General features: G+C 42.1%; 1 protein-coding gene across 2 annotated transcripts; it reads left to right on the top strand.

Moving 5' to 3' along the window:
- The first annotated feature begins 4613 nt into the window (after positions 1–4613).
- On the top strand, positions 4614–25004 carry LAMP1 (lysosomal associated membrane protein 1). Of its 2 annotated transcripts, XM_072849841.1 has the most exons (9): positions 4614–4812; positions 14279–14394; positions 15751–15964; positions 16070–16231; positions 19938–20155; positions 21848–21970; positions 22930–22999; positions 23170–23340; positions 23994–25004. In XM_072849841.1, exons 1-9 carry the CDS (start codon positions 4644–4646, stop codon positions 24131–24133), a joined length of 1383 nt encoding a protein of 460 aa, XP_072705942.1. In that variant the 5' UTR covers positions 4614–4643; the 3' UTR covers positions 24134–25004. The 2 variants fall into 2 exon arrangements, with proteins under 2 accessions (XP_072705942.1, XP_072705943.1); XM_072849842.1 differs by lacking the exons at positions 4614–4812; positions 14279–14394 and adding an exon at positions 15068–15197.
- The last annotated feature ends 369 nt before the right edge of the window (positions 25005–25373 follow it).

Raw genomic sequence — 25373 nt, 5'->3', positions numbered from 1 at the left:
TTGAATCTTCAGTTAATGCAAATAAAATCTTTGATGCATATTAAATATTAATTTCTTAGCCTTTGTGAGAATGTGGCACTTCAGTTTATTTGTGCAGTTTGTTCTTTAGTGGTAATTATACCATTCACCTTGTAATTCACTTTCTATGCATATGGAAGCCGATCAGATCCATCTTACTAGACTTAAAACAAAAAGGTGTATGTGCCTCACAGGAACATCACGGGCAGAGGCTTTATCCACACAGAATGTTGGCAGTAGTATGCAGTAACTGATAGCAAGCAGTGAATGTGTACTGCCTTCCCTTTCTGAACCCCAACCTCCCGGTTCAACGGTTTTAAACACTAGATTAAAAGCAGCGGTGTTATCCTGAAGATGACTGAAACAGTTCTGCCTTATGAAGTAATGTTAATTGATTAAAAGTGCTGAGATGTGCTGTTTTTCTTAATTGCCATAGACTAGAACTCTTTGGCCAAATTACGCTGGTATAGCAATTAAAAATGAGTTGTTCCACGAGCAGTGGAAATAATGAAGCCTGTCTTTCTGTGATGTATGCCCTTTGTCCCCTGCTGTATCATGCCCCCCAAATAACCTCAAGCAGCAGTACTGCAGAGGGTTTTTCTGCTTAGTTCTGCCTTCCTGCTTGTGGGTTTTGTTTCTCCTTTGTCCAGCTGATCTCCACCCATCCCCTTACCCCCCAAACCTACAGAGAATGTAACAATCTCTGAAGTTTTTTTTACTCTTCCAAATTGGTCTGAAAGTGGCTTCAGAGGTTCAAAAGCTATGGGAGAGACAGACAGGCCAGGTGATAGTGACACTCTTTTTTCTCAGGTCCTCATTTTTAATTTTATTTCCTGAAATTTCTCTTCCTGGGATTTCATATGTGCTGAACAAAACAGGTAAGCAGTTAGTTTATTAGTCAGTATGGTAATCACTTCTTCATAGCAAAAGAGCTGCATTTGATTGCTTTTTGATAGCTGGCAATAAGAATTTGGCTAAGCATCCAGTCTCAATCAGTTGTTGGTTTGATGTCGGCTATTTGGTTCACATCGCCCCCGAGTGTATTTGTGCCCACAGGGCAGAGGTTGCTACATTTCTTCCTGGATGATCACCCAGTGTTGAAGACATCAGGCTGTAGCAAAGTAACAGATTTCCTTTGTAGCGCATCTATGCAGATGCACTTGCGCTTGCATTCAAGATGTCTTGAAAGCCTTGATCTTGGCAATTCAGCATCCTTGGAACAAATTGTACAGCAGCCTCTACAGAATGACAACAGTAACAGCAGGAATCTGGGATACGGGTAAGGGCTCTCCAATCTTACCAAAACCTTCCCATTTAACTAGAAACGTTCCAATTCAACTTGGTTTAACTTAAACATTCAGATACCTCATCCAGACATACATGTATTTAAAAAGCAGTTTTCCTAAGTGTGACACCCTGTCATCTAGCCCAACATTTCCTGAGGGAAAGCAAGTGTGAGAATGCAGGCTGATGGCTGCCTTGCAGGTGCTTCCCAAGTCTAGCAATTACAGCTCTCCTTACCAGCCACCAACAGCCTCCTTCCTGCCTGCTCCTTGTGTCCTGTTTTCCTAGTTCTGTACTTTAGCTTCCCTTGTATTCCTTTATCTGAACCTGGGTTTATAATTTAACTCACTTGGTCTGCTGCAGCTTCTTTCTTCCTTTGTGCTATGCATCTTTGAAAAAAAAATGACACACCTTTCAGGTGACTTTAGTGCATTGATTTGTTATGCAGATAGACCTATTTGTAGGTTTATGATCTTTGGCAGGTGTGTTAGGGAGAGTGGACTCTCTACTATAACCTTGTTATCTATTCCTAGCAAGTCTTTTCAGAAAGAAAATAACCCAGTGCAGTCAGATAACATGCAGCAAAAGGCTACAGGAAAGACAGAGTCACGTTTTGTGGAAATTCTTTCCTGGTAAAAATTCCTAACCTGTACTTTGTCTTTCATGCTAGTACTCTGCCTCGGCTTTGCAGAACAGTTTGTGTTGTAGTAACAGCTCCTGGATCTTGTGGGTATTTCCCATGTTCTTCCCCATAAGCAGCCGTTCTGCATCCATGGCTCTTCAAGGGCCAGGAGGTGTACCATGGTTAATCTGGAACTCTGTGCGGGTTTGTTGGCTAGCAGCTCTGTCAAACCAAATGCGTAAGGGCTGGATATGGACTACATTTCCATCAGTGACAGCACTAATTTGGGTCTCTGGGCTGTCTATATACCAGCTTTCACAGAAGCTGGACCTTTATGTTTGTTTATGTCTTAACCTGCTATCAAGTTTGATGGATGTTGGGCAACAAGTTATTGAGCAGTGAGGTTGATGGCCAACACAGTTGCATAAGACTTATTTCACGAGGAAAGCAGGCTAACAAACACCCTGGTAATATTTCTGCTGACAATGACATAGAGATTGGGCTTTGTGCAGTCTCTATGCCACTATAAAAGGCTTAGTGAGCTAATGATCCACAGCATGTAAGATCGACATCATTCTCTGCTGATAGCCTTACGTTCTTTCTTTACTTACCAATTTCTTGCTTCATGCAACTTATATATTGACATTAATTACTAGTAATCCAAGCATCTATCATTTTTCAGTTCTAGACGCCTACCTACCACTTTTCCAGTAGAGGGGCAGACTACTGCACAGCAAGTTTAAACCTGACATTGGGCCTCCCTCTCTATTTTGTTTTCTGGCAGACTTCAAGTAGGCCACAGACCTTCCTCCACTCCCGGGGCAGGTTCCAAAAACAGTGATCAAAAAATGGCAACAGCCGATGTCCCACCTCCATTAACCTCAATGCTTCTGCAGATGACTCATTCAAACACTTGACCAGTGCTGTTCCTTATGTCCTTTTTCAACCTGACTAACTTCTGCTTTTGGCAATACATGGCAAGAATAAAGATTGCCGTAAGTGCTGCAGGGAAAAGCAAACAAACTAAAATAAAACATTTGTGTCTCTAAAAATGCACAAATAAAAATGCAGCATTAAGAACGAAACGTCTGTTTGTAGCAACAGCAGTGAAAAAGAAATGCAGATCCCCAAGCCACCCTGAAAAGCAAATGAACTTTTCTAGGATGTTTTGGGGAAATAGCAAGTGAACTGAGACAAACATCAGGGAAAGGTCATCAAGTTCAGAGTAGCTGGACTTGACTTTAGCAGGTGGTAGTAGCTAAACTGCATTTCAAACTGGTTCTCAGTAAAAATGTATGAAGGCAGCCTGGGAGCATAAAGGATTCTGTCTCAGAGCTGATTAATCTGGAGTACACTGTAATGAGGAGAAGGATGACATGGCAGTCATTTTGAGAAAGCAGAAGCACCCTGCTATTGGCACACTTTCCAATAGTACTTGAAATAGGATTTCAGTAGCAAAATAAGTACTTCTGAGGTTTCAGATGAAGAAAGCATATCCTTAACAGGCTTAGATAAGAAAGAGCATTGAATTACAAAGTGATCAAATGGCCTGGGCTCTGTATCTCCGTTACTATGCTAACATCTGACAATGTCGATAGATGAACTTCACCTATTTTTTTTCTAGTTACCTCCAAGAAAAAGGGGATTTCTTAAAACTCTTGTTTATAAAAACATCAGAAACTATGTGAAGAAGCAATTAATTTTACCCATGCAATCACAAGTCATTAGCAGTCCCTCTTTTGGCTTGGAACGCATATGTGGATTGTACGTATACACAGGTATACACAGACGCATCACTTCAGAGGTAATAGACGATTAACTTCCCGTCCAAAAGGACTGGATTAATTCTAGGCAAGATGACTGCACTCACCTCAGACTGCCTTTAAACTCAGTGCAAGAAACATTCTGGAGGCAATACAGAACTTAGGGGGGCTGACTGCTCACCGAAGCCATTTCTCACCCTCCTCTATCACCTCCCCTTTAACACAGGGGTGCCCGTGCTGCATTCCGCACTGGGAGCCACAGTTAAATGCCTAGGGCTGCTAAGGCTGACCTGGGCCCTGATGTTCCTCGCGGCTCTCACCCAACACGAGTCAGAGGGGTAGGACGCATGACAGTTGGCAGAAAGACCCCAAACCTCCGCACGCCCGTTGCCAAACACCCGCGCCGGAGGCGAGGGCTGGGCAGCCGGCCTGCTGGGGCTCGCAGCGCCCAAGGCCACGCCATGGCTGTCTTCAGCCCATGGTGGGCCCTGACCCCGAGGAAGGGGGCCCCGAGAAGCCCTGGGCCCGCGGGTTAGGGCTGGCGGCGAGAGGGGCCTCTGGCTGCACCGCAGCAGCTTGCCCCCCCAGCGCGGGTGCAGGCACCCACCGCCCCTCCGCTGTGCGCTGCCCGCGCGCCGGACGCAGGGTGCATCCACGCGCCCGCGCCGAGGCACAGGCCCGCCCCCCGCGCGCGTTCACGCAGGTATGTTTTCGCGCACGCGTACATACACCCGCCTGCGTATCTGCCCCCCGCCCCCCGCAAAGCGGCGGCGCCACAGCCCCGCCCCCGGGCCCGCCCGCCTCAGGGGCGGCCGTTGGAGCGCGAGGGAGCCCCGCCCCGCCCCGCCCCCTGCTCTCGCGAGATCCCTCCCACCTCCCTCGCCGGGGCGCCCGCTGCGCTGAGGGCGTGGGTCACGTGACGGCGGGCGGGCGGGCCGGGTGACGTCAGCGGTCATATGACCGGCCGGGGCCGTCGCCAGTCTCCCGAGCGCGGTGCGCCGCCGCCCCCCGCCGCCCTCGGCCCCTCTCCGCGCTCCCGCTGGTGCCGCCTCGCTCCCTCTCCTGCCCCCGCCATGGCTCGGGTCCGAGGCGCCCGGGGGCTGCTCGCGGCGGCCGCCCTGCTCGGTAAGGGGGGCGGCCCGGGGGGGGCTGCGGCCTGGGGCCGCGGCCTGGGGCCGGCGGCGCTGGACGCGGCACCTGCGCGCCGGCTGTAACTGGAAGCCCGGCCGCGGGCTCCCACCTGCTGTTGCCATTCCGGGGCGGTAGCTCGGACCCGGGGGGTCCCGGGCCTCCTGGGGGCGGCGGCGCGGCACCCAGCTGGGCCGCGGCCTGGCCAGGGCGGGGGGCCATGTCCGCCCGCGGGGGTCCCCGGCCGCAGCGCCCGGCTGCTGGGAGGCGGCGGGTCCTGTGGGGAGGTCATCCCTCCTCCTCCCTGCACCGGGCACCTGCGGCGCCCGGGAACCTCCGACAGCTGCGGGAGGTAGGAGGGAAAGGGTGGAGGGAAGGCGGCGGCGGCCGCCGTGCTTGGGGAGGGGAAACCGTTTATCGCCCGGGTGCGCTCATCGCAGCATCTGCACTGAATCGAGGGGCAGCGCTCCGGGAAGAACCTGAAAATACACCTTAACTTGTCACAAGGCATGGAAAGGCAGGAACTACTGATGTCATTGCTAGGAAGTAGCCCTTTTCTATAGGACCTGTAGTGCTCCCTTACTTGATGTCTTTTATCCTGCCATATGTTGAGTGACATCTGAAATGTCGCTGGAATAGAGAGATTTTAGTGCCTTGTCGAGAAGGGTTGTTAGTACAGCAAGACTGTTTTATGAGGAAGTGTGACTTGCTTGTTTACTGATAACTACCTTGCCTTAGCTTTCTTGCCTTGAAAACCATATCGTGCAACACTATCAAGTTTCTGAAATGTGGCTTTGGCAGCAAAGGAAACTTCTTCAGCAGCTAGCAAAAATATTTCCTGAATAAAGCAGCAGTTGAGAATGGTTATCTGCCTTCATTTTGGAGATTATGACAGCCTTTGAAACTCTTCTAACGTTTCTTTGGTAGTAAATATCTTTATCGTCGTTGACAGTACTTCAGTTTCTCTGTTACAGTGAGCCTGAAAGGTGTCACTCACAAGGGGCACTGAGCAGTTCAAATATCCAGCTCTTTGCCAGCCAGTCTAGTGAGCACAGTGACTTACAGTGCTATCAGACTTGCTTTTTAGGACTGGCACCTGTAACTTAAGTGGTGTTGAACTGATGTTATAGTGGGAATTCTTTGTATAACTTATTTAATATAGTTATGGCTTAAATGAAGAATTGCTGCTGTTTGTCATCTAAGCAGCCTGTGTAGTTCTTAAGTGGTACCAGAGATAATATTTTCTGGGACTGTAGTAGTCTTCCCCTGCTTAATTAGCAGTTACAAACATAATTCAGTGCATTTAGCTTTGTCACTTTCTGGCATGTAAAATGTGTTAGGTTGCTGCAGCTGAGGCAACAGACTAGTGTATTTTACTACAGAGTAACTATTTACTGACAGATAGGGCTTTGTACCCGTGTCTAGTAGCTGGGTGTTTCTACATAACTTTATCCTATAATCTCAGGGGAAAACTTTGTGGTGGAAATAGAGACCCCTCTTTGGACTACAGATAGCCTCCACCATCTTTTGCCAGAGTATGGGGCTTGGGCGGTAGTGAGGGGGGAAGAATATGAGATCATGAGAAGATACGAGCTGAATTCTTTAGACGTTTGCAGCCTTTTAGTCACCTGAGTGAACACTGATCAGGATAAGGTAATGATCACAGGAGGCTGAAGGATTAGCATGGGTGGGTCAGATGTGAAAGCTTGTTTGGCAATGCCTTGACTTTGGGACAATAGAAAATTTTTTTCCTCCAGAATATCTCACCATACCTTACTTACTGTTTCACTTTCCCATTCACATTGAGCAGCAAGCACTAAGCTGAATATTTCATATGTCAGCATGAAGTATTTTGTGATGAATTTCCTCAAGCATATCAAATGTGCATATGGAATGAAAAAAGATTTAGGTAATAACAGTGATAAATACAGGAAAAGGGGGCTATGGGAAATGAAGTACCTCCCCTCAAACTTAGCTGTTGCTTTTTGAAATATGAGGGAAGATGATGCTTGTCTGCTGTTGAGCATGATGGGTCAGTTGGGTTGTGTGCCAAACCCAACGGAGCTGCTTGTGCTCTTTGAGTCCTAGAGCACCTGTAGTTTTTTCCTTACTGAAACACAAACACATTGGAGAAAACATTTCTGAAAATCTAAGTTTAGAGTCAGACATGGATTCAATATCAATGAGTAAATAATGAAGTGTCTGAGATTTGGGGAAGGAAAAATGAGTTTGAAAAGGTAGCGTGATGCCATTTCAGGGTTATTGACGCATAATCCACGTGTTTCTATTGCACAACTCTAGTCTGAATGGGAATTTCAAATCTTCCTACCGATGTAGGGATAGTTGCGAGAAACTTGGGTAATAAATTCCAGCCAGTGAGTAATTTGATGTTGTATTGTTTTTCTCAGTTGTGGCACTGCTAGCTGTATGAAACTGAGACCGAGTATAAAGTAGTTTTCACAAAATATAACCGCTTTTACATTGTGCAACTTTCGAAACATTGCTTTAGCAAGTGCTGCCCTTAACACGGTGTTTGCTTGGTAGCTTCAAGTGTGTTGACACAGTCTCTAAGGATCTGAATTTGTGTGCTAGTCCTAAGCCTGTTGTCATGTGATAGGTTACTGAGCTTTGACTTTGGCAGCTTTTCGGACTTGTAAGGTAACTTCTTACTTGCCGAGTAAGAACTTTGCAGGCTCCCTGGCATGCCACTGTTGAGAGATGCTCCCAAGTTTCCTGTTCAGACTGACTTAGAAGTTTCTTTTTTTGTGTAACCTGCTTCTAGATTGTTCTGTAGTGAATAGGATGATTTCTAATCAGTAGTAGATGATAAGCTGAAGAACTACCTCTAGGTACAGGGGAACCCTACTAAAAGAAAAGATGGATATCTTTTTGAGAAGTTAACTACTGTTATCTCTGTCAAGCCTTTTATATGTCTTAAAGATAACTTAGCACTAAGAAGGCACGCCTCGCCTTTGCTGGTTTCAGCTTAACTGCAACAGTTTGTCTTTTCTCTCAAGTCAGAAGTTACTTGGAAATTCCTTGAGGAAACTTGGTGCCATAATGGATTTCTTGGTATTTATTCTCTTAAGCTTGGCAGGAGACCCTTTTGGGTATGTAAGTGGCAGCAGCTACAACACCTATTTGAACACTATGTTGCATTATCTTAATTCTAAATTATAGGCCTACTATTTTAAAATGTATCTTATGTTTTGGTAAATCAGGCTTCCATGTTTTTTGTGCGTCTGACTTCAAGGTGGACTGGTACCCCTTTCAGTCTAAGGGTAACAGTTTTTTAACCTTCTCTGTCACTTGACAGCACCACTGGCTGTCACTACTACTTTTTCTACTGTAATTCAAAGTGTGAGAGTGTTAGTAGTGCCCTGGCAGTAGACTACAGAATTTCAAACGTGGTTCAGCTCTGAGCAGTGGGTGTTTGTCTAGCTGTTCCCTCTCCAGTGTTCAGGCTTGAGCATGGTAGTCCCCATTTAATACATTTAGTTTTCTTGTATTAAACTTCAGTGGCTTCTGATTTTCTAACAAGGCAGAATTCAGTTTGTGTAATATGGGAACACCAGTATGTCTTTGCTTTCCTTGTCAGGGGTGAGATCTACTCTCTTCTTGATAGGACTAGGAGAGTGGTTTACTCAGGCAGTTGGTTTATTATCTTTTTTTCCCCAACATCCTCTCCTCTGGAAAAGCTTTCTCTTTAAATTGTCAACACAGTGCTCCTTCCTCTAAAACATCATTTGGGACTGCTAGCTACCTTGAAGGATGTGTGTTAGTTGTGTGGTGTGATACAGCAGCACTAACCAGAGCAAGTGCAAAATGAACTTGTGTGAATGCTCCCATGGCTAGACCCTTTTCAGTCCAGACCTCCTGGTGGGCTCATGTAATCAGCTGCTGTAGAGCTATCCCAGGACTTCCTTCCTCTAGATAGGAAACCATAAAGAAGCTTCATGTGACTAAACTTGATGCAATTGTGCAATTCTCTGGCCAGATGGCAAGTGTACAGCTGCTACATAGCCTTTCCTTTATAATGCTTTTGTACTTTTGTAAATTTGTTTATAAAGAGAGAGGTTATTCATCTACAAACTTGAATTTAGAAATAAAATGTTTACTGCCTTAATGGAAATCAACAATATCAAAAACATAATCTGAGACTGCATGTATTTGTCCCTGCTAGTTGGCAAGGATGCATCTTCTAGGCTTGGATCAGGAACTTGATATCATCAGGTGCTGCACCTGCACAAGTGCAGCTGATTCTCTTCTCCCCTAAAGTACTGTCATCCATCTATGAATTCAGCTGTTTCCGCTTTCCACCACTGTGTTTGTGTTCAAGCATGTCCAGCAGCAGCTGAAGTGAGTCCAGCCTTGTCTTTTCCTGCTATGCTTTTCAGATAGCCAGTGTTCAGTCTTCTGAGTCCATTGATGACAGGTCAGTATAATTTTGAAGACCATCTTGTCTTAACGCAAAGTGGTTCATACATCAAGTCTGTCAAGGGATTTTCCTGCTTTCACTTGTTCCCCAGAAATGTTAGGTTTGGTAAATATGTTATGTTTTAAGTTCTTGTTTTTTCTGTATTATCCCAAGGTAGTATAGATACTGGATCCTAAGCAAGTGATCTTGACTCAGTCTTCTGAAAAGGGACTTGTACCAGGTGTCTGTCTGGGAGTGGTGCTTACATTAGAAGATGAGTGATTAGAGGAGAGCGTAACTCCTCAGGGGTTCTTCCATTCGCTTCTCTGGCATAGACTTAGGAGTCTGAAGTGATGACTAAGGTCACCACTTTGTTCATAAAATGGCACTGAGATGACAGGATCCTTCTGAACCATCAGAATGAGTAAATTACTGGGCACTTCTGTTCACATGGGCAATGGGAAATAAACCTTCTTTAGCTAAGAACCAGCATTTCTTATCTCCTTGGATTAATGCCCCCTAGATAGCATTCACTGTGTATACCCGAAGAACCCAAAAGACATCTGGGAAAATGTGCAGGACAACACAGCAGTGCTGTAGCTTAGGTACAGAATGATTGTGTGGTGCTGGTGTCTTCTAGCAAGCATCCCTTACCTTCAGAGTACTGCTGTGCAGTAATTACAGGGTAGGCTGGAGCAGAGCAGAGTCTTTGGTGTGTATGACCAGGCTGTGGGTGTGATACTCTGAACCACTGTCGCAGCGCTTGGGGGGGGGTGGGGTGTTAGCTGGGCTGTGCTGCAGCCATGGTTTTCCTCCTTAAGCCATAATCACTCAGTGTAACTGCAAACAGTCCCATCCACTAGATATCTGTATTGCTTAAACTACTAATGATGTGGAATATGTGTCCAGGTGAATTAGGATGGCTTGCTGTCCTTTATTCCGAGAGGGAGGCAGAAAAATACCAAAGAAGTTTTTGTTTATGTAGGAAACATGAATATAGTAACAAATGCCAAATTATATAAAAGTAGCTTTTGTGTTTGAGATCCTTATTGTCAATGTTCCATGTTTCTAATAAAAATTGGAGACAAAGTAAATCATTAACTATAGGAGCTGAAGTCCTCTTTTGCAAGCAGACAGTGTAAACAGTTGCCATTAATATATGCTTGCTTTTTTGGAGCACAACAACCATTAATCTTTCTCCCTTAGTAGGTTTCCATTATATGAGAGAGTAACCCAAGGGTAGCTGTGCTTGGCTAACAGGATTTCAATTATAAAAAGGTTCAAACCTGAAAGCATCTGTGTGTTGTCAAGAGATGGGGAATCCTGCCATTCTAAGACCCACATTCAAAAGGGCTCAGATCTAGACTGTTCACATGTGCTAGGTTGTTTGTTAGCTTTGTAGTTTTCAGTTTAAAACAAACTTAACTTTTTGAGGTAGATTTCTTTAAGACAAATTTTTATATAACCAAGCAAGTCTTAGTTTTGACTTGTTTATTGTATCTCAGTGTTGATACACTCTGCTTGGGTTTTTGATGTAAGTATGTTAGATAAGGAAGGATGCTGGATTTAATTCAAGTAACATATCTAGCTTTGCTTCAACAGTTTTACCTTCATCTTTTCTTGCATGAAACTATAATTTCAGAAATGAGGTATAAAGGCAGAGATTATCTTATGATTTTGAATTGAAAATATGCAGCTAGAATAAATATGTAAGCAGCCCTCTTTTTTAGAACCTATTGGAATACAAATGAAGCATCCAAACTAAGTGAAATTTCTTTGCTAGTACATTTTTGGTGATTCCTCTACTAGATATCCATAACGTAGTATTTCTGGCCAAATTAATAATGAACTTTACAAAACTTACTTTTTGCTATTGAAAAGTCTAGTAGCTGTTCAGCTGTGTAAATCTGGGGTACTGCACTTGCTCTACCACAGATAGTTTTCAAATAGGGTGCTGCAGTTTAAGAAGACTATTTAAAGTCTGAATTTAAGAAACTGGAGGTTGTATCAGTTTTTGGGTTAAATAGCAAACAATGATATTGTAATGAGAAGTACAAGCAATGTTCTCAACTTGTAGATATGCCATGATAAAATTGAGCTAAACTTTATGTAACTTCATTAGAAATATTCCCAGGACAGATTGATTCAACATCAGCTTGCTTTTCTGTATTCTTGACATTTTGACTGTAGGCTCTTGCTATTTGTGGGATGATGATGATTCATGCATTAATCACTAGTCGACACTGAAACTGCCTTCACAAACTCAACAGCTGCTTTCCTGCCAAAACCAGCGAGCTGTTCCTCTGCCTTAAGCTGGCTGGAGCAAAGAGTAGGCAGGACCTTCTTTCCTTCAGTCTCCTGATTTGTTCTTCAGTGTTTTTTTCCTGATTTTTCTTTGCCCCTGTATCCCTTATGTTTCACTCAGTTCCATCTGTATTCCTTTCCATCCCAAGACCGTAGGAGCAGATGATGCTGCAGCACAATCTCTCTGATCACCATCCTTGTGCACATCGGCTTACTCGCAGTGAAACAGCCCTCTTGCCACTTCATCGAGGACAGCTCAGTGTCTCATGCCTAATGCTTCTGTCTCATCACTGACACTGCAAGTCCAGCAGCTGCTGAACATTTCTTAAGAAGGAATGGGGTTTTATAGCGCTTGTTCCACAGTAATGAAATCAAGGTTCATATCATGGTGTGAATTTAACCTTGCAAAAATCTAGTAGTTATGCAGGTGGTATTTTTTACTGTTTGTTCACACCTCTTATTCTCTATTACTTAAACTTGCTGAGGGTGATTTGTCAGCTCTTCATTCCCAGAATCCGTCTTCCATTTGGTGCTTTCTGGTCCCTCTGCGTTGTCTTTTGTTGTTCTCTGAATCATCTGTAATGGGCAGGTCTGTCACATTTTCCTTTAAGTCAGCAACATCTTCTTAATTGTGTTTCAGTCTTTTCTTTCCCCTGTATTTCTTTTTAAAACTTTTTTCCTGCTTCCTTTATTCTTTCACTGCCTATTACCTGTTTATTTTTAGCTCTAATGTTGCCAAGTTTTTGTAATAGCTATCAAACAAGGGAGTCAGCATGCACACTGAATATTTTCATTCTAGCAGGTTTTCCACTGGTAGTGTCAGTTCAAGTAGCCATGGACTCTTACTCCCTGCCTCTATGCTGTGCTAGAAATCTTCAAGAAAGTGTAAGCAGCATGCTCTTGAGAAAATAAGTGCTTAGGTAAAATGTAAACAAGTTCCAGATGTAGATTTAATTGAAGGAAACTTTGCAAATTGAAACTTCCATGCAGAGGAGCATCGATTATTTCTAGCACTGTGCTGAACTGCAATAAATAACTTATTTTTTTGTGAATATATGTTCCTTAGTGAACATTATGAGCTGGACATAGTCAAAGGTAGGACAATTTTGCTTTGAAATACCAGTTTTCTACCATTCTTAAGCAATTTCTTTCTTCTGTCTGGCTCTGGTTTCGAGTCTAGACTCTTTAAACAACTGGGTAAAGTGTATGAATTCCAGCTTGAGTTTTGGCCCCCTTTGGTGCTGGGGGAGGATATATTGTTGCTAAGGGGAAGGCAACAAGGGGAAATGCTTGCTGAGTGCCAGATAAATTGTTTCCAATGTGTTCCTACAACTGAAGTGCCTTCTACTTGAGCTGACATAAGTCTAATTTTTCCTAGTAATTGTCTTAATACACTTGTATGCGCCACAGTTTTGTAGTGAAAAGTTTTAAAATTTGGGTTTGCCTTTTGAAAATTTCTTGGAGGAAAGCTAGCTAATGGATCAGCTGGATCTTTTTGCTATATCAGCAGTTGAATGAGTTAGCATGTTTGACTCTTTAAAGCTTATTTGCTTGAGACAAATGGGGCGGTTTGTCTTGCAGCTGCTTTTCTTCAGGTTTTCTACAAGACTGAAGTTGTTGCAAATGCAAGCTGATAAAGTGCTGGCATGAAAAGGGTGCAGGCTTTTTGCAGTGAGGTTTGCTTTGGATGTGTGTGGTGACAAACTGAGAATCAGAAAAATAAAATGCTCTACAATAAAGAACTCATAACACCCTGGCATGATTTCAGGTGCAGGAGCACTGTCCAGTTAGCCCTTACTGCAAATGAAGTATGAGATACAGCCAGAAATCTGGTTATCCAGCCTGCTGCAACATGTCCCCTAGGTGAAGCTTTGTTGTCAGTGGATGGTGGCCTAAGTCCATGCTGCTGTCAGGAAGGATGATCCTGTGCTCCTCTCGCCACATGTTCTTGCTCTGTTAAGTCAGTACTAGTGTGGTCAGTTGTACTAGTGCTCTGAGTGCTGTGGCTGGAATGGAGCGAGTGGGGGGAAAAGCTGTGCTTTTGTCAGCAGCTCAGTCTGAGGTTAGTTTAAACCAGTCAGGAAAACATAACCTCAGTTTGTGTCAAGGTCTTGGCCCCCATCCTCCTCTCAAGCGCAGAGAGCGTGATGACATTAAAGAGAAGTTCCCCTGGCAAGGGTGGCATGCTCCATCATGCTATTTTTGGCAGTCCCTCCAAAACATCTGCAGTGAATCCAAGCTTTCTAAATGCTGCATTCAGTGCATGTACAGCTGAGTGTCCTGGTACAGCAGGAATGAAGGCTGTGTGGTGTGCTGTGGGGGGAAGGCTGAGTGCTATAGGCATGCAGGATCAAATATGCTAAGTCAATTCTGGCTGAAGCTTGCAAAATAGCTGCTGTGTAGGGTGAACACTGAGTAGCTGCCTTGAACAGTATGATTGGTGTTTGTTGCAAATTTTTCTTACCCTTTGAGGACCCAGCATGTCAACAGTTTTGGTTTGGGTGGCTTTGTCTTTCTATAAATGGAGTATTAAATTTGTCCTCTGTGTGTTAGTGATGTTGAAGCTAGTATAGCTAGTATAGAGACTATAGTCTCTAGTATAGAGACTGTTAATGCCCAAGTTTCCAAACTCAACTGCTGTTTAGGATGTACTCCTAAAATGTACAGTTGTATGTATTTGTCTCTTTGGGACCAAAAAGAAACTTATGTGACACCGGGTTAACCACTTGTCATTCTTAACAGGCTTTTTACAGGCTGCTTCTTCATTTGAGGTGAAAGATTCAAGTGGTAAGGTCTGCATAATCGTTGATATGACAGCAGCCTTCTCAGTGGAATACAAAAGCAATGGGCAAAAAGAGGTAAGGGGGGTATCCCACTGCTTGTATCTAACTTGTATTTATAAAATGTGTGGTATTTCTGCACGTGAGCAGTATTTAAACTTTGAACAAATATTTAAGCATGAAAAACTGCTTCAGCAAAGATTTCCCCCCTCCCAGTCATGTTGCATCAACTTTTTTCTTTATTACTGATGCTTCTTCTAATTAAACAGGGTTAAGGCTGCCTGAAACCACCACAAACAGTACATATGTGAAATTACTTTTGTGACTGAAATTCTACACCAGTCCTATTGGTAACTAAAATGGCTTTCATTGGAACTGTAAAGGCAAAAATGCTACCAGTTGTCTTTTGGTGAACTTGGTCATACTTACATGGACTAAATCTGAACTGAAATGGCCGTTGGCACGTAGCTTTTAAACTTCCCTGAAATCTGGGATATTCTCACTGAACAAATCTCTAGCTTTCAGTGTATCTACAGACTAATGCAGTGCATGCAAGTTGTTCCATATTAACACAAATGCCTGTTAATGGAAAGTTAAGAATTTTTATTCACAACTACTCTGCTTTTCAGTTTACTTTTTTGGTATCTTTACTACTGAATAGGAATTGTAGATTATTTATAATCTCATTGTAGTTGCTTGTTTTGAGGCACTCTTGTTGAAGCTGGTTTTTTTCCTAGCCATCAGTGTAATGTGAGATGGGGAAAAAAAAAATCCTACTACTTCGCCAGTGGTGCACTTGCTATGTGTGATTTGAGCTGAGAGTTATATTGCATAGTCCACTCTTTCAGTGGTGCTGATGGTTTGAAATCCTGCTGATACAGGTATGCAAGTTTGCATTCAGAGGTGACTGCTTTCGTAACATGCTTTTGGCTGTTTCTTCTTGTAAGCAGTAAGCTCAAAACTTTCCAGTAGACAGTGTATTGGTCTTCAGGTATCAATTTACTTCTCAATATGTAATAAACTCCAAGTATTACAGCCAAACTATCTAGGCTGTACCATTTGCTTTTGTTCTTACTCAATTGTACTACAAGAAGCAAAGCTTAAATTCTCCCATTTTTCACATGTCCAGAGTTTGCCATATTTGATTCACATAGTACAGAAGTACCTGCAAATTCATAATGCTAGTTTAGGGGAAAAAAGTCTAAGAGGTGCTGTGAGTATGTACTGTTTTGTCCTCACATTTCAGAGAACAATATTCTTAGAAATCCAAGTGTCAGTAACATGCTACTTGCTATATACAGGTATATAAGCAGACATCTTATAGCATGTATGAATGTCAGCTGTATGTTTTATAACAGTTTCATAGGATATTTAAAAATCAGTAAGGAACAGCTGTTATATAATCCCATTTACATGTGTTTTTCTACCCCACAGTTTGCACACTTTTTTCTTCCACAAAATGCTACAGTAGAGCCACAGAGCTCATGTGGTAAAGGTAACACATCTCATCCAGTTCTGATGTTGGGTTTTGGAGCAGGACATTCATTAAGCCTGAATTTCTCAGAATATGAGGACAAGTACCAAGTCAAACAACTAGTTTTCTACTACAATCTGTCGGATGCAACTTTATTCCATAATTCAACTGCAGGTAAAATGTTCTCATTCTTCTCCGGAAGTGTAACACTTCCAGATGTAATACCCCTTTGTTTCTGTAAATACTGTTACATACTAATGCAATGTAATCTTTTTACAGGAGGAATGAAGAAAGTATCACATGAAACAAATATTCAGGCACATATGGGCACAAAATACAGATGCATCAACTCCAAGCGCATCAATATGAAGAATGTGAACATTACTTTTAGCAATGTTACTTTGGAAGCCTATCTCACAAATGGCACTTTCAGTACAAACAGTAGGTATCTTGTAGCAGAAAATGTACTTGGTGAGCTAATATTTCCAATAGATTATTTCTTTTTAAGTCCTGACTAATCATATTTAGGCAGCTACAAACTGGATCTAAAGTTTTGATAGCAGCATCTTTTGAAACGTAGGCCTGCTTCAGGTTTTCTCCGTAGGGGTGTCAGCATCCATGACCAGAAGATAGTGAACTGTGTTCCCCTGGGTTTTGTACAGGTATGAGGGAGCATTCCTTCTGGTCATGAGTATATATGGGTCTGAACACGTGCTGCAGTAGGTTGACTGAGCACATGGCTGAAATCCTGGTTTAAGAAGTATCTGATATCTTCCAAGTATTATGCCTCTATCAAAGTAGTTTGAACTAGTTACCGTGTGCTCTGGGGAAAATTAGTGATACAATGGCAGACAATAGAGAACTGGTCTGTGGGGAGCAGATATATACATCTTCCTACGGAGGCCTTACATAAGCTGTAACAGTGACGTTCTTTCTCTGTCAGGCTCAATCACAAAACGACTTTTTGTCCTGATTGCTTGTATTGAAAAGCATTTTGGAACTTCACTGCTATAATGATTAGAAGACAAACCACTTCATGGTGTGTTCATGTCCTTTGCATTTGTGGCAACGCTCTTCAGTTTACATGGCTCTTGATGTTTGATCACCTGTGGTATCTTAGGGAGTGATAAATCTTTGCCTTACTTTTTGGGCAAGTAAGAAGTCTGATCTTCTCTGGGAAATATAGAACTTTTCTTTCTTATGCTGTTAATCCCATTTATGCACCTGTTGACATGAATCTTAAAAACTAGGGTAGTCAGTGCTGGTACGTGATGGATGCATTGAACAAGTGCCTTCTACAGGAGTATCTATACCTTGTCCTGTGTCTCTGAAAAATACCTTGCCTGATGCATGATAATACTGGAGTTGACTTCTTTTATGGCTGCCTCACATGACTGGCTCAGATCTTGGTGTGTATCATTCTCTTGATCAGTCTTTTCCATTCAGTGAACTAGTTTGCAGCAAAGATGTGGGCCTACATTTGTAACTTTTAAAAAAATAACCTGATTTCTATTACTCCAGTCTTCAGAACTATCTAATTTTTTTAATATGATATCTTGATCCAGTATTATACTGGATAAGTATGATAAGTGATCAGTTATGAGCAGGCTTGAACACAAGCCATGATATCAGGAAAAGCTATTTTATAATTCTATACAACTTCAATAAAATCTCCCTATTGTGTAATAACTTTCCTTTTAACACCACCTATTATCTGTTCTTACATAGATACATATTATCTGTTCTTACATAGTCCTTTGGTTAAAAAAAAAATCAATATTGCATTATTTTGGGAGGGTGTTCCTTATGCAACACAAGTTTGTCAGCATTTGTTTTCTTTTCTATTCCTAATTACTACTTTTTTAGATTAATATAAACACTTTTGCCAGGATCACTTCCCCAGAGTTGCTTTTCTCTATCCTGTGGTATCACTGTCTTGATGAAACTGTTGATCCTCAGAAAAAAACACGTGATTTCCTGTGATCCTGGGGTAGCCACTGTTTGGTCTGAGTTCAAGCTTTTTGGGTGGTTTTAATTTGTTTTGTTTGTTTCCACATTCCTGTTATCCATACTGCCATGATCAGTTTTTTCTTTAAATTATCATCATCCCTAAGTTTTTATTACTGTCTTGGGACTGCACCCAAATATTTTTTGTATTCCTACTGCACAATGAGCTATCTCTTTTTTTTAAATTCAGATGGTTAAAGAATTCTCACTTTATCCTTTTTTAATCTTGACCCTGAAATCACCTTGTTCTTTCCAGATGAGTTCCTTCTTTCCACTCTTGTAGGCTTGAGACTTCCCCTGTACTTTTGGCAGCTGGTTACTGATAAACTTCAGATCTGGAATTCTCCTTAACTTTTTTCCCCTGCAACTCCTTCGTTAGTGGATATTTCTGCTGGTGATCTGGGCAAGGCTTACTGAAGGGAAGAAGAGTCAGTATTCAGTGCATCTATGCATCCCTAGTAATGGTAACTTCTGTCAGTGTACCTAGAAGTTAGTAACTGAGGTTATGGTAGTGATGATCTGCAGCTCTGAAGAAAAGGAGACTGTAATTTTATCTGTTGGTAGTTTTGTCAGCTGCTTTCCTATAACTGTGAGAAAGACAGAAGAATTTCTCATCTCCAAATCTGTCTTGAAGAGTTACTAGGAGCTATGCTATAAATCAGTTCAGTAAAAATACTGCACCAAGACTCCACCTAGGACAAACTTCTGCTTGAAGTGATTTGGTTGTTTCTATTTCTGCTAACTTGAGTAAGAGGCTGTATGTGTTGGGGTCTTGCAGATGGAGGGAAATTCTTCACCGAAGTATCAAGTAAAGCTGCTGTTTGGTTTATTTATTAGGAAATTAACACATTTTGGGGCCTAATCAGTATCTAAGTGTACAAAAGATGGGGTCACTCCTCCATTCATCCACCTTCCCTCTGCTCTTTGACTTGCCAGAAATGGAGTAGAAATAGGAAAGCATGTGATGTTGAAGTCTATGTGAGTTCAGAAGGTGTGATTAGCGTTTCTGAGCCATAATCAAGTTATGTTGCTGTTTGAGTTCAGAGGCTATTTATTAGATATCTAGTATCTGCAAGATATATATGGATTAAATTTTAGAAGTAGGCCCTTTGAGTCAGAATTGACAGCTGCTGCAGTTGCTGTCATCCTTATAAAGTTGCAAGCTGTTATCCCTGACACATGGAGATGACCTTGGCTTGGAACATGGAAGCCTGTACTACAGTAACGTCTCTGCTCTGACCTTTGGTTTTGGCTTAGATGTTCAATGCAGGAACTTTCTTGGCTCCCAGATCAAGTTAAGATCTTGCTGCCAGGTGTTTGAGTACTCTGGCAAATAAATCAGTCACTGTTCTTTCTCTCTCCTTTTGCTGTTGAAGTTGCTGCTGAACTGGATGAAAAGAGGAGGCAGTCTTATACATCTTCACTCAGCCTTGTACCCCCAGTGGCGGGTGGCTAATGCAGAACTAAAGGGAAGGACAGATGTGAGACCCAAAGGGAGAGGATATAGCAAAACATTTGCCATCAGAAGCAGTGTCTTAGAATCCCTTTGTTAAGGATAGAAGAGCCACAGTGCTGCTATGAGGACTTGAGAGGTCCAGTAGTATTTTAATGTTACTGGGGGTATTGCCAAAATAATAACGTAGGGTCCTCACAACCTGGTAGTGTAACTGAGGGAGGAAGGGGAAGGAGAACAAATCTCCTGGGAGACCACTTTTAACAATGGGTAGGAGAACTGTTCCTCTGCTTCTAGCATATGAGTGCTCAGTGTCTGAGGGGTAGTCATCTCAGCCTTGCTGTGAACATACAGCAGGAATGTGCTGGCTCTGTCAACATAGCAGTATCTTATTTATCCTGACTTGATGGTGAAGTGAAATGACAGACATGAATAAAAGCAGATGTGGTCACCATGAACTTCTGTAAACAACAGCAGAGGTGTCATTTTCACATGCCAGGCTTTAAAAGTGTCTCAAATGTTGCAACAAGAGTTTAGGTAATGCTTTACAGTTGTGTTTCTCAGCCTTTATAATCTTCTATTAGGAAAAGCTACTTGAAATTGTCTGTCTTTCCCTTGAGGATTAAAAAGGTAGAGCAGCCCACAACTTCATTTTGTTTGGTAATGTTTGTTTTCCTTTCTCTCCAGAGACAGAATGTGCTGAAGATATGGTCTCTACTACTGCTGTAGTGCCTACAACTCCTAAACAGACTACTAGCCAGGTTCCAACAACTAGCCCAGCACCAACTGCATTGCCCCCAAATCCTGCAGTTGGTAAATACAATGTGACTGGTCCAAATGGAACCTGTGTACTTGCCTACATGGGGTTACAGCTTAATATCACCTATCTAAAAAAAGATGAAAAGGTACATTTTTTTCTTTCTTCAAAGCCTTCAGATTCCTTCTTTGGGGAAAATTATTATAGGCTAACTTTTTTCTTTTAAAAATCCCAGTTCTTTTCTAGTGTTCATCCATGATTGTCCTCTATTCAAATTGCTTAACTTGGACTAGACTAGTGGCGATTCAAACAGTTCTCTTCTTTAGTGACCACTTTCAGTAGATTTTTTCCATTTAGTAAGAGTACTAAACTGGTCTGTCAAATCCAGTAAGTGTATATGGCCATTCCACAGAAGCAGTAAAAAATTACCAAGATATGAGTAGGGGGAATCCTATTGTCAAAGATGCCATCTAAACAACATTTTTAAACTGTTAAATAAAATACAGGAATTTGGCTTGAGGCACCTGAATGAAAATAGTGAGTGACTATTAGAAGAGAAAACTATTACTACTGTAAAACCGGACAGGCTTGTGACTTCCAGCCAGCACCAAAGAGGCTTGGGTTTGACTTTAATGCTTAAGAGCTACTTAATGGTTGATTTTTAACAGCAAAAATGCTACATGGTTTATGTAAGATCCAGCCCTGGCACAGGTTCTTTCCCTCCATTGTTGATGCAAAGCCCAGCTTGTCAGCCCCATGGACAAACTGTTACCCACTAACCAGTAAGGCAAAGCTGTGAGCATAATCCCAAAGGGACTGCTGAAGGCCCTTAATAGGAAACCATGGCCAAAGGTCAGCAAACCTTTATGTTCAGTAAAGCTTTGTTATAAGGACCTTTGATCACAAGCTGCTTTTTCCTGTCCTGTGGCTTAATCTGATGTAATGAGGACAAGTGCAGGCAAACAAATTATGGCTGCTTTTGTGTAGTTTAAGTTGGATCTCAGTGACCTGGTGTGAGGAGGGTGGTATCTGTATAGGATTTAGCTGCTTAATGCTGTATGTGGTGGTGCACAGGAATCTATTGCATTTATTTATGATGATGATGGCTGAGAGGTAAAATCATGAGCACCGATAGTTGGTGTGTGGTTGTACAGTAGCTGGGTGTGATGGACTGTGTTTTAGGGAATTTAATCCAATTCAGGTGGCTAAGCTGTGTCCTGTAGCATGGCATTCTAGCTCTGCCAGAACAGCTGACTTCTAGTGCAATGGCCAGTGAGGAGGTGGCAAATAGGTTTTCCAAAGTCACATGAGGGTCAACTAAGAGCTACTGAAGGTTTCTATTGGATTGTTCGGCAAGCGCACTTAACCCACAGCTTTCTGCAGATACAGGACAGTATAAAATCATGTACCATGAGCAAAGCTAAAGCATTTTGAACTGAAGTGACATGCAAGATGATCATGCTTACAGGCAGTTCCCTCTATGTCAAAGCAGTATTTTATAGCTTGTTGCCCCCTGTGTAGTGGTGGTTACTAATGTTTTTCCTAGCGCCAAAGAAGTTTAGTGTGGAGAAAGCAGCAGGTTATTGGTCGCAGCCAGTCAGGGCCGCAGAAAGCTTTGTTAGGCATGCAAAGATGCCCTTTGTTCTCTGTACCAGCCTGGCAACTCAGGTGCAGCTTACACCAGCCTGTAACTTGCACATGTATCTGCCCAATTGTCTGTAAAATGTGTGGGCAAACACAGCATTGTGTGCATGTGAGTACAAGCAAGCTAGAAGCCGACTGAATGTATGGTGATGTATTCGTATCTTCAAATGTCATAACTGATCCTCTTCTCTCATAGATGGGATTGGATTTGCTGAATTTCGTACCACATAATACAACTTCTTCTGGGACGTGCGACAATACGTCTGCCTTCTTGAATCTGACTTTTGAGAAAACAAGGGTTATCTTCCGCTTTGCATTGGTAAGAATCTCTAGACAAAGCGTGTAGGGTCTGCAGGACTTCTCATGTGGGAAAACTAATTGGGGCGAGTACAAGAGAAAAAAGATGCAACTACAGGAAGGGGAGTAATTCCTTTGGTTTTAATACTAGGATTTAGAGGGTTTAATACTTGGTAACTGTTGTGAGGAAAGAATGTATATGTGTATGTACACACATGTATGTATAGATGGACATCTATTTTGTTTGGAATGGGAATTTTTTAAGATTATATTGCCTACTCTCTAAAGCTTCTTGCCCAAACTGGGAACAGTTCTGCTATAGCAGAGGAATAGCCTGTAACAAATAGACATCTCATCTAATCGTACAAGTCTGGAACTGGATTTAAGTCCTCATTAACTTTCTGTGTACAGCCCAAGAGCCATGTGTGCTTGTCTTATGGACTCCTACAATGGTTGGAAATCCTCTTCCCACAGCTCTACTCCAGTGCTGTATTAGAGCTGTGTACCCTTGAGGACTGAATCCACTGTGTTTGTCAGCTTCATGCCGCGTTTAATACTTGCAGGATTGATCAAATGTGATCACCTAGACCTGTTGCTGTTAAGTGACTCCACATCTCTGTGGGGCACTGAGCTGCTTTAAAGCTGTATCTGTAGCACAGGTGAGATTGTACTAGCCAGGTTAAGGCATGGGTGGGACTATACCTTTTAGTGTGGAGGTCAAGTCAGCAGTCTGAGGGGTGACAGTCTCTTTTCTCTGCCCCCCTTCCATCCTCCAAAGTAATCTTCCCTAAGGTGCATACTCTCTGTAGCTTTTCTCTCTAAAAGTGCAACTAAGCTCTTCCTTTGAATGCTAATCCCAATTGTGGACTATCCTTTGAAAACCTTTCTCAAAATGCATGCAGAATTGAACCCAAATCTTAACAGCTTATGTTGTACATCATTAGCCTTAATGACAACTACTGGTTTGTTTTTTTTTAAAAGAATGCAACTACTGAAAAATTCTTCCTGCAAGGTGTGAATATAAGCACGACTCTGCCTTCTGAAGCAAAAGGTAGGGACTTTTAAGAAGTCTACTTTCAATGACTACTTCTATAAATATTAAGGGTTGCCTGCATTAAATAACCTGTTAGAAAGGTTGGGGATGAATGTATTGAATTTAAGCTCTAGGAGCTCACAGCTCCTGCTCTTCAGGATTCTGTAATAAGACTTTCTCTTACACAGTTCCAAAGTTTGAAGCATCAAACAACAGCATGAGTGAGCTGAGAGCTACAGTAGGGAATTCCTACAAGTGCAGTGCAGAGGAGAATCTCCAGGTCACGGACAAAGCCCTTGTCAATGTATTTAATGTTCAGATCCAGGTTTTCAAGATTGATGGAGACAAATTTGGGGCAGGTAAGAGGTTTACATTTGGGGGGGGAAACCTAAGATTTGTGAAGTGCACTTTGATACAAATGTAAAATATTCTGTAGTCAAGTGTCAGCTTGTGGGTGCTATGCTTTGTCTCTGCGTGCCCTATTACAGATGTTGTAGGGGCTGATAAGATATCTGAGTTGAGGCTAGTGTGAGAAGTATGTAAAAAGCTTTGAAGTAATTAGGACTTCTTGTGGTCCAGATAAGAGTTAAGGGAGAGCGTTAACTTTCCCTCCTAACTGCGTGCAGACAGGTGTACGAAATGGGCAAAGTTCTGGGAAGTTCTTGACTCTTTTAGTTAATGCTGTCCTTTGTGACATGGTTAAAGGCAAACAGCTAGGGGAGGAGTCGCATGGATCTATTTATGATGGCTAAGCTTTGCCTAACAGTAACAGCTCTTGCAAAGGAAACAATTATTATAAATCTCTATATTGTGCATACAACTAGTACTAAAAGACTTCATCCTGAACAATCATAGTTAGTGGACTTGGCTTCCTTTTGGTTGTTGGCAAGCTAAGGTAGAAGTTAACTATAGCCAGTTTTATCTATGTGCTGAGAGTAGAAACTTGAAGTTCTGGATATAGCCACCTGTTGGTGCACTAGTGCCTAACGTGGATCTTTTTCTCTCTCTTCAGTGGAAGAATGTCAACTGGATGAAAATAACATGCTGATCCCTATAATAGTTGGTGCAGCCCTTGCTGGTCTTGTTCTAATTGTCTTGATTGCTTACTTGATTGGCAGAAAGAGGAGCCATGCTGGATATCAAACAATTTAATGACTTGCACTAAAATCCAGTGTAGATGAAAAGCAATTGCAAGAAGCTGGGAAAACCCCCCCACCACACACTTCCCCTGAGCTAAGATTGATATTGTAAGGGAACACCTTTTCTTGCAAATTGCTTCTTTAAAGTCTGCTTTATTAAATGTGAAATCATCTTGCAGCATTTAACTATGCACAAAATAACTTCTGAAAATTCTGGTGTTTAATTTTGCTAACTAGTTTAAATATTTACCCACTTAGAAACAAGCTAAAAGTTTTTAAGGGTGCTTTTTTGGAATTGGCATAAGGTCATGTCAGCTAAAGATTCCAGAGAGGGATGTTGGTAATTCACACTGACTCAATTTCAGAACTCATAACAAAGGGAAAAAGTTCACTCTCTGTACTGCTGCCATCCAGTGATGATGTTAATTATACTGATGATGCATTTAAAGAAATTCAGTAACAACTGACAAAACTGAAGTTTAAAATCTAAACTCCACCTTGTCTTTTAGGTGTGTGTTTTACTAAGCTTTAAACTCAATGCCTGGCATATGCAGGGTGTGAACAACGCAATACTCAAACCTTACAGGAACTCTTTATGATTGGACAACTCCCCGGTTTGGTATTTTTGATGCTATGCCAGCTTGTTAGGAGCTGGTACTTTTTTAAAATGGGTGTTATTTTTATTTACGTTTTTTTGTAAAGTGATTTCAGTCTCTTCTGTTGGAAGGTCCAGAGAGATCCTGTTACTGCACATGTGTACAATATAGATCTCAATCTGCTGATTCTCTTGCTTTAAACTCGGCTGGGGGGTTGTACACTTTAAGGATCCGTTCTTATGTATGCATTGCCTGTAACAATGCTAATAAAGACACTTTTTTTCTGTATATCTTAGTGTTGCTGATCACTCTTACAAACACTTGACTGTTTGGTAAGTGCTAAAGTCTTGGTTTGGCTCTACTTTGAGACCTTCTAACAATCCTTAGCGTGGAGTTACGTTAAAGAAATGTTTAAGGTTTTTTCTCTGTGTGGCACAAAGGTGAGGCTTAATGGTGTATGTGTCTTCAGAACAGTCCCTTGTTTTGGACTTTGTGCTTGGAAACAGGTAAAGCTTCTGTGTATCAGTAATCTGCAATCTGGAGAAGATAACTCTTACATTAAATTGCTGCTTGCTGAGAAACGTCAGTATAGTGGTCTGCCCTGCTAAGCATTGCTTTCTGAAAGTGCTGCTGAGATACTTGGTATAAGGACTGTGT

The sequence above is a fragment of the Ciconia boyciana genome, chromosome 1, assembly GCF_034638445.1.
Source record: "Ciconia boyciana chromosome 1, ASM3463844v1, whole genome shotgun sequence".
Taxonomy (NCBI): domain Eukaryota; kingdom Metazoa; phylum Chordata; class Aves; order Ciconiiformes; family Ciconiidae; genus Ciconia; species Ciconia boyciana.
The sequence above is the reverse complement of the archived record's forward strand: the minus strand, read 5'-3'. Positions and strand labels throughout refer to the sequence as shown.